The 9,486-nt window shown below is 32.8% G+C and overlaps 2 protein-coding genes across 2 annotated transcripts in view; both read right to left on the bottom strand.

The window, feature by feature from the left end:
- LOC107752312 (ubiquitin carboxyl-terminal hydrolase 3) overlaps nt 1-5,838 on the bottom strand; it is an 18,843-nt gene extending 13,005 nt beyond the window's left edge. Inside the window, exons 1-5 of the mRNA XM_016568258.1 lie at nt 5,514-5,838; nt 1,729-1,789; nt 1,230-1,373; nt 962-1,045; nt 774-855 (exon numbers count right to left, since the gene is read on the bottom strand). Of these exons, the coding sequence (XP_016423744.1) occupies nt 774-855; nt 962-1,045; nt 1,230-1,373; nt 1,729-1,789; nt 5,514-5,604 (462 nt within the window). The 5' untranslated portion in view covers nt 5,605-5,838. The remainder of the gene's footprint in view (nt 1-773; nt 856-961; nt 1,046-1,229; nt 1,374-1,728; nt 1,790-5,513) is intronic.
- A 592-nt stretch (nt 5,839-6,430) lies between these two features.
- LOC107752315 (kunitz-type U19-barytoxin-Tl1a-like) lies at nt 6,431-9,486 on the bottom strand. Its single transcript, XM_016568262.1, has 6 exons — nt 9,396-9,486; nt 7,805-8,002; nt 7,431-7,607; nt 7,308-7,352; nt 7,149-7,227; nt 6,431-6,693 (listed from the first exon to the last, which is right to left on the bottom strand). The coding sequence occupies exons 1-6, from the start codon at nt 9,478-9,480 to the stop codon at nt 6,567-6,569; spliced, it is 711 nt and encodes a 236-aa protein (XP_016423748.1). The 5' UTR covers nt 9,481-9,486; the 3' UTR covers nt 6,431-6,566.

The raw sequence follows: 9,486 nt of genomic DNA, 5'->3' as shown, positions 1-9,486 counted from the left end.
GGGCTTCCTGCGATTGAGCGGCCATATTGAGCGTTGCATTTTTCCCCATTCAAAACTAAACGAGTGACACGTTTTGGGTATTCTGTAGTCTTTGGTGCTACAGTGGTTACTGTTCTCTAATTCTGATCACTGTGTTTTCCACAAAATAAAGGTTTTTGTTAAAATGCCTTGGTTATTTTGTCAAACATGTTAGTAGAACAGTGGTATACCTACAGCTTAATATTCCTTCAAATTTTGAGCAATGAAGATCAACAATATTTCAGAAAAAATCAAGTGTTTGTAGATTGTGATTAATCGCATCCAAAATAAAAGTTTTTGTTGACATAATATATGTGTGTGTGCTGTGTATATTTATTATGTATATATAAATACACACACACACACATGCATGCATGTATAACACACATATATTATGCAAACAAAAACTTTTATTTTGGATGCGATTAATCGTTTTGACAGCACTAATATATATATATATTTTTTTATTTTTTTTTATAAATATTTTACTTTTTTTAAAGCTCTATTCTTGACGTACACATGAAATAATAAAACAAGTAAAATATGCAGCTTCTTCTGGGCTTAATGACAGCATATTGGTGTGGGAAATCACAGGAATTATGAAACCTGAGTCACCTGCACTGCATGTGGACGTTTTTTACCTTTCAGTAATTATTAACAATTAAATATGTGGTGAGACATTTCAAGTTTTTCCAAACCCTATCTTAGCACACCAGGGTCTTTTACAAACGTATCTAAAATCCAATTAAACTCACGCTGTCTTTCTTCAGCTTACTGTCAGGAGAGGAACTGTCTGACCGTTTTCTCTTCCTCTGTCTGTCGGTATTAGACACAGAGCTGAACAAAGAGAATAAATCATTTCAAAAGCAATAAAATAAACTATGTATTTATGTGATGATGATTGATGAAAGGATAAATACACTTCAATAAACACCAGACTTACTTTTCCAAACTCTGCAGATGTTCTCTGACCCTCTGCACATGCCCTAGTTTTGTGTCGTTCACCACAAATTCGTCGCATCTGTAACTACATGGGGAAAAAATGGTATGAAGGTCAAAAAGAACATCATGAAAGATTAACACACAACATTGTTCACTGAATAATACTGTATGTACTGTCCCTTTAAGACACTCATCTTACTACTGTCCATTTAAAAGCGTTTATGGAAAGAAAAATAGGGAAATAGGGGAAGAATAGGGAAGAAACCAACCAGAACGTGCTATAACTGTTACAGTCCATACACACAGAGTGCTGCTGACTCTTCTCGCTCAACTTTTCTCGCTCCGGCTTCCTTTGACATCCTCCTGGTGCCTGAATCTCCTCAAAATGCTTTTTGGCATGGCCGTTTACATACCTGCCACAGGAAACAGATGCAAAGTCATTTTAATATGCGAGAAATTTAATATTTTAAGAATTAAAATACAATTCTTTTTTTTTTTCTTTTGGTATTTTCGCCTTTATGATGACAGGACAGATCAGAGCTAACAGGAAGTGGGAGAGAGAGGTGGGGGGCGGAATTGGGAAAGGTCCTCGAGTTGGGATTCGAACTCGGGACACCCGTAGCGCAACGGCGCTGTATGTCAGTGCACTGCCTACAAGGCTTACATATAATTCTAAATGATCAATTACATTACATATAAATAATCATTTATTTGTTATATTTACTGTAAGTCACCACACAGACTAAAAATATCAACTTAAGCACTCACCTTCCACAATGCACGTTCAAACACGTCAGGCAAACCCATGGACTTTTGTTTGACCGGCAAACTACAAAACATCAAAATATACTGTATATGAGTAACATCCATGATATTATTTGGCATTTTACAAATGTATAAAACAAAGAACATTTTAATCATTTTTATTTTATATATTTTTTTTAATTAATGATTTTCCCTACACATGTAAAATAGTCAGCTTCTCTTGGGCTTAAAATGTAAAAATACAAAAAAATACAAAAACAACGTAAGTAATACATAATATACATAAGGAAAATATAACACATAATAAAAACAAAAAAGACAATATATAATATATTTTTTTATTTTCATTTCAAAGCATTTTAAATGTGTATGCTAGGCCTACACTTAAAATAATAAAATAAGTAAATTATTCAGGCTGGGCTAAAAATATTACAAAAGGCTATAATATATATTAAAAATGTATAAAACCAGACCTTTTTTTTTTTTAAATATTAGTAAAAAAAAAAATTTCATTATTTTGCCTACACTTGTAAAATAGTCTGCTTCTTTTAGGCTTAAAATGCTAAAATGCTTTAAAAAAAAAAAACAACAATAAAGAAATAAATAAGGAATATACATATAATAAAATATTTAAAAAGTATACGCATATTTTTTCAAGCTCTATACTAGACCCACACATAATCTTGGGATTAAAATAAATAAGTAAGCAAGTAAATAAGTGAGTAAATAAATCTTTTTAATATTTTTATCATGTTTTAAATAATTTTTAAATAATAAATAATTATTTTTTTTAATAATTTTGCAAATATAATTTTGTATTTTACGGATGTATAAAAGCAGACCCGCATACTCAAAACATGAAACCTAGTGTATAATAAAGACTTTTGCAATGTGAAGACATAAGGTGGCATATTAACCGCATGTGAATGTAATCTCTGGCTGTGGCCTGCTGGGAGAGAGCGCTTTGTTCTAATTGCCTTGATCACCTTCCCTCTGAGCGCACAACAAGCATCTGAATTAGCCGTTGCTAAGGAACGGTCGATTCTCGTGAATGCTGGTCTGTGCACGACCCCAACAAATGTGGAAAAAGTCAATAGACCCCATACGTCTCCTCGTACTTGCTGACCGCCTGTGCGCTAATTAAGAAAGCGGCAATGCTGTGCTATTGTAACATGCTTTACATAATGTGCTTCACACAAAAGAAGCGACATTCTAACAAAATGGCACAGTTATTAGGAACAAAGCCACCTTAACAGGTATGCTGTGTACGATTTTCCCAAAGAGTCTGCCATAAAGTGCAGTAAAATTGAAGCCAAATTCATTTATATGGTATTGAAGGTGGTTCATTCATAGCTCTGTTTTACTAGTATAGTCATTTTAAATGAATACTTAAGTGATTAATTTTTAGCAGTACTAATGACTGACATGTTTCATAAGTGTGAAATGTGTTAAAGAAGAGATATGGGGCATTTCTCATGTCCTGTGGGTGTGCTGAGGGACCACTGGGCGTCACATCCTAAATGTTCATGGGTTTTCAGTGTAATCTAACATTTCAATTCATCTTTACTCTGGTCTTGCCACCAAAAATACTCATCATCATAACCTATTATGTAATAAGTATGGATGCATAATAAACTGGTGATGTTGTTGGTATTAATAACTAGCATTCTTTTTTCTTCATTTGATGTATGTCAATTATGAACGCATTAAGTAATATGTTATATGCATAAGGGAAATATAATAAATAATAAAAACAAAAAGGACAAAATTTAATATTTTAGTTTTAAAGCATTTTAAAGTTGTATGCTAGGCCTACACTTAAAATATATTACAATAGGCTACAACATGTATTAAAAAATGTATAAAACCAGACCATTATATATATACTGTATATATACACACACACATACACTTGTAAAATAGGCAGCTTATCTTAGGCTTAAGATGCTTTTTAAAAAATGCTGTTAAAAACAGGCAAAACAATAAATATTTATAACCAGTCGTCATCGATGCCAATATCTACCGAGTGCAATGCTGAAATATGTATGGCATCAAATAAGATTGTACACAAAATGGTACATTTAAATTTTACAACTTATTTTACTAGTTGTTTATATTCACTACAAAATACCTAAAACAGGAAATGTTTATGCATTGATATTTGCCAGAATTTATCCATGTTGAAAATTTCAAAATAGCCAAATTTTAGCCAAATACACTACCATTCAAAAATTTGGTGTTGGTAAGATTAAATAAATAAATAAATAATAGAAAGTAATACTTTTATTCAGTAAAGATGCACACGATTGATCAAACGTGACAGGAAAGACATTTACAATGTTACAAAGGTTTACTTAAAAATAAAATAAACTTAAAATAAATGCTGTTCCTTCAAGCTTTTTATTGAAAATAATAATACATGTTTCTTGAGCAGCAGATCTGCACATTTAAATGATTTCTGAAAGGCCATGTGACACTGAAGACTGGAGTAATGATGCTGAAAATTCAGCTTTGCATCACAGGAATAAATTACATTTTTAAATATATTAAAATAGAAAACAGTTATTTTATATTGTAATAATAATTTATAACATTGCTCTTTTTACTGTATTTTACAGCCTTGGTGGAGCATAAGAAAAACCCGAGTATTCAAAAACCCGAGGCCAAACTTTTAGACGGTAATGTATTCGTCCGCCACTATTTATAATACTAGCCATAATATAAAAATAAAATTTGATATCATGCACCCCAATTAATAATATCTCTAATACATCTACTTTTTACATCTCATTTTTATTTATACATGAAATATGCGTTTCAAGGAGATTCTGATGATAATAAAAACAAACACTAGATCCTGCACTTCTTTCCACAAGTTTGTTGCCATGAGACCTAATGGGTTACTTTAAAGGTCTCTCCAACCTTTAACGGCTTCCTCGAATGTTCTCGGGAACTTTTTTTCCAGCAAACCGGCCCCTGTAAAAGCAGTACCACACTAAGCCAATAATGACCATCTACAGTAGCTCACTTTCAAATTGCCACTCTTCATATTTCCATACAGCAAATTACCAAATCAAAAAAAAAAAAAGGTGAGAAAAAGTAGCAAAACTTTTTCAGATCCTTTGTATTTCAGTGCTTTCTTACACATTTAAAGCCATGACTGTATTAACATTACACTAATGTTGTAAAAACGTTTGGAGACATTATTTCCGGTTTATTTTCAGGTATGCCTGTCTAGACTGCTTTATATTCTGCAATATTAATCATACTATAAACAAGCAGATCTGTACCCTACATGAACAGCTCGATATAAAGCAAACGACAAATTAGAGTCAATCACAATAATATAACATTAAAAGCCACTAAGAAAAAAATAAATTAAAAACTCACGTAACTTTTTGAAACAAACAGGAGAAAACGAAAGGAAAGTAAATGTGACGTTAATTTAATTTTTTTTTTAAAAACAAAACATTTCCCTGAAATGTGTTCACAGAACAATAATAGCATGTTTGACTGCTGTGTGAAGCTAAACTAATGTTACTCTGTTTGGGGTTTCATATTTAATAAAGCACAATTACTGAATATTATCATTCCACGTCATATTATATGTTCTTTAGTTTTCAGTTATATTAGTACAAAAACACACAAGTCTCCCAGCGCGAGCTGCTGTGAGCAACAATGAGGCACTTAGCCGGTTCGGCTAGCTCGAGCTAACATATCTTCCAGGAAACGGACTGAATTGATACTCGGTTTTAGTGAATTATCATCGGGATCCGCGTTTAACTCACCGGAGCAGCACCATGAGGAAGGGGGACCGTTGGGGAACCGGTTCGGATCCACCGTCATACAGACACTGGAGCTGAGGTGAGGGCACTCCATGAGTCTGTGTGCTAGCTAAAGCACTAGCTAACCCAGTCTGTCCTCTTCTGGATGATTTCTGTGGTGGTTTAAACTAAAAGTGCGTGTTAATAGGCAAAAAATGGGGTTTCGCTTTCCAGTTTATACGTTTAAATGTGATGTTGGTCTGCTAAGTGAGGTCAGGGTGTTGTTATGGTTTAAGAGAGCAGACATTCATGCTCAGACTCGGGCTGTCTCAAAACCTGCTGTTCTGAAACTTTTTGATGCTGTGAATAAAACTATGGATAACAATATAATTACATATATTCTGTAAATGTTAACTTGTATTTATTTATTTAGCTAATAGAAATAAATTAAATAATACAAATAAATGATATAATATAATTATTTAATCAGCTTATTTTTATTAAATTATTTGTTTTATTTTATTTCTGAAGTGAAACCCTAAAACTATGACTAACAGTATAATTAATTCTGTAAATGTTCACTTATTTTATGTTTATTATTGCAATTTTTGATCAGTTATATAGAGAAACATAAAACTATGACTAACAATATGATAACATTAATTCTGTAAATTGACTTATTTATTTATTTTCACAATTTTATGCTATTTTTTATTTGAAAACCTCTGCATTATCATCATCCACTGATGTTCTCTCACTATAAAATGATATATACTGTTACCTGGCCCGTGATTAATTTTCCAAGCACCGACAGGCAAACAATGCCACACTTCTATAAGGCATTTAAGACCATACTGACATTTCTGGTTTAAATGTTTATTGTGATATGACCAGTTTAGCGGACATATAAAACAGTGCAAATAAAAATGGACTTCCAAATACAGTACAAAGTACAAGTAAATAAGCAACAGAACTATTATGTGCAAGCATATTTACCTGCACATCTTTAAAAAAAAAAATGGTAAAAAAATGATTGCCCAAAAGTTTCAATGTACATTTGTGGTTTAAAATGTAAATTTAAGAGATTGTAGAGACTTCAAGAGTGGCAGGCTGTGCTTCTCCTCCTCCCATCTCAATGGACTGCTCTTTCAGCGGTTGCTCTGCTGACTTTCCATCTTTTTTCCCACGTTTCTTCGAGCTAGGCCTAGAAAATTCCATATTAAAATTGTATTTACGAAAAACAATGTCAGTGACAAACAATAAAGCCAAACATACACACACACACACACACACTAGTTTACTAGTGGGTGCAGGACACTATAGTTAATTTATGTAAGTGAGGATAGCTAAATAAAGTTAACTGTGATATATTATACCCAAAAATTCTACATACAGTGGACTACCAGTAAAACTGATAAAAATTTGGGACCAAAAATTATTCAGACTCTTTGACCTGACCATGTTTTGCTTAAGTGTTATCTGACATTATCAAGATGAATTTGTTCTGACACAGTTTAACTCTAATTTTATTACCATTTTCTAAACTATAGCGAATAAACTGTGATAATGTGTGAAATGTTGAAGGTGTCTGAATAAATTTTGGTTTGACTGTGTATATATACATACATACATACATACATACATACTGTAATGACTTACTTATTCTTGACAGCAAAGACAATCACCACAATGAAAATAACGGCACCAATAAGACCAAACACAACGCCCAAGATAATTCCTGATGGGATAATAACACATTAATATCATTGAATAAAAAAATTTAATGAGTTGAAAACATCAGATTTAAGTTTCACTTACCAACTGGTACATCTGATTCACCTGAATGGTCCTCGAGGCCTTGATCTATTCAAACAAATACACATTAACATTCGCTTTTGCATATAGATCTCTGGGTAAAATCACTATTAGCCACATACCTACCTGCTGCATTGTAACATGTGGCATTGCACCAGTTAAGTGTGAGGAATCGGTTTCCGTTGCCCACACAGCCGGTCCAGTAGAAAGACTTGCATGTGTGATGCTCAGGACTGTAGTAATAACGGAGATAGTGACCGAAACATTCCCCTGGCTTCTTTGGAAGAGTGCAAACTTGTCTTGCTGTTAAAAACAGTGAAATGAAAAATAAAAAATAAATATTGTTTCTACCACACGGTGGCAGTATTTTCTTAAGTCAAGCATTGTTCGGACAAGATTGAATAAACGAATGAATCATAATCAAACAATCATAACGTGTAGTTCATATATAAAAGCAATTATGTTACATTATTTTAGACATATGTGTGTAGAACAATTACCGTCCATAGGAAACAGTGCTTCAGCTCTGTGTGAACAGTTTCTCATGCACTGCTTCTCTGTTATAAAACGGTTTGCATTTCCACCACTCCCAGAGTATCGGAATGGATAACAGTTGTCTTTTTCTGCATCGTAGTGCATATAAACTCGAACATCGGATTCAGATCCCGTCCCTGCATCTGGCGTTAGACTGCAGGCCTCTAGATTAGACAGAAAGTGATTTGCACTGCATTACATCTGTGTCCACAATTTATAAAAAGCATCATTATATATGCTACATTATGCAAAAACAATAGAAGCAACCATGGAAATGGGAGTGATCTTTGTATCTTGAATGAGTAATGTGTAACTAGTCTGGCACAGTCCACACCTAGTTTTTATGACGGTTGTAAATGTTATCTTTTTTTTTTTGTTAACGATTACTAGGGTTTTACACCTGTCCTGAACAGCCAGTGGCCTACAAAAACTCAAGACAATGGTTTAATTTGTACCTGTTACAGTTAAATATTCTCTTTGAATACATTTGGAGTCATAAATCCAGGTAAATTTACAATTGTAAACAAACACAAAAATCAATTGCCTGATTCTCATTAATAATATCAATTGCAATGTCCAGTGTCATGAAAGGTGTAGACTCACTGGTCAATGGTGTAGTTTACACCGTTTTTATTAGAGAAATCTATTCACTTGTCCGTCCCAATCTGTTAGTGTGTATTCATGTTCTTTTAATTGTATATTCTGTTGTAGCTCCATTAACCTTTCTCCACCATTTCTTTCTCCACTTTTTTATGTGACTGACACTTCGTGTAAATAGTATGCAAACTCAGTCTCATTTAAAGTCTTAATTGTCATCACGATTTTGCAAGAATATAGATCTTTTTTTATACAATCCTTTTTATATTTATAATACGGTTGTGCAAAATTCAGAATTTATCATTTGAATTAAATTGGCCACACCCCACAGGAAGTTGACTTGGAATGACAGGAAGTGGAATTTACTGAATTACAATTCAAACAAATTCAAATGGAGTATTATTACACCCTAGCCTACTCTTAAACATGAAGATGTAACATTTCAAACAGATCTATACTTCTAGCTTTCTCTTTGTCTTTAAATTAGTTTTTTTTTTTTAAGTATTAATTCCAGGTTTGTCTCAGTGCACCTTATTTTCTAGTTAAGAATTACACTTCAACTTCATATCATTTATTTAAATTATAGATTCTTAAAATATAAACTAAAATTCTGTATAAAAATTCTGCATGAAAACACACATATACACATATACATACATACATACATATTCCCTCCCATTCGCTGCTAATGGCGAAATGACTTTCTAAGGTGTGACTGTCCACTGTCCATAGAGTTCAAAGAAGAACCTTTGCTCATGCTTATACATTTTTCACTTTACCTAATTTCATCACATAAAACATGGTTATGTTTTGTGTGATTTGGTAATTTTTTTGACCTTGAGAATAGTATTTTCTACATTTAACAACATTAAGTAATGAGGAAAAAACAAAGACCAAACCAGACATAAACCCATTTATCACTCATAACACAATTTAATATGTTGTTGTTTTTAATCTTACCCGATTTTGTTGTTTGGGCCTGAATGTTGTGGTTTAGAGCAAAAATGAACAAAATTATTCCAAGTTCCCTCATAGTGAACCACATATGAAC

The sequence above is a fragment of the Sinocyclocheilus rhinocerous genome, unplaced genomic scaffold (assembly GCF_001515625.1).
Source record: "Sinocyclocheilus rhinocerous isolate Xijiao unplaced genomic scaffold, SAMN03320098_v1.1 scaffold861, whole genome shotgun sequence".
NCBI classification, from domain to species: domain Eukaryota; kingdom Metazoa; phylum Chordata; class Actinopteri; order Cypriniformes; family Cyprinidae; genus Sinocyclocheilus; species Sinocyclocheilus rhinocerous.
Note: the sequence above shows the minus strand (reverse complement) of the source record. Positions and strands in the feature narration are given on the sequence as shown.

Bases quoted from the DNA above. Each gene is read 5' to 3' on its own strand.
- LOC107752315 (XM_016568262.1), bottom strand. From the start codon at position 9,480: ATGTGGTTCACTATGAGGGAACTTGGAATAATTTTGTTCATTTTTGCT. The intron at 7,228-7,307 runs GTAAGTGAAACT...TTATCCCATCAG, and splicing joins TGAATCAGATGTACCAGTTG to GAATTATCTTGGGCGTTGTG. The intron at 6,694-7,148 runs GTAAGTCATTAC...GGAATTTTCTAG, and splicing joins GTCTTTGCTGTCAAGAATAA to GCCTAGCTCGAAGAAACGTG.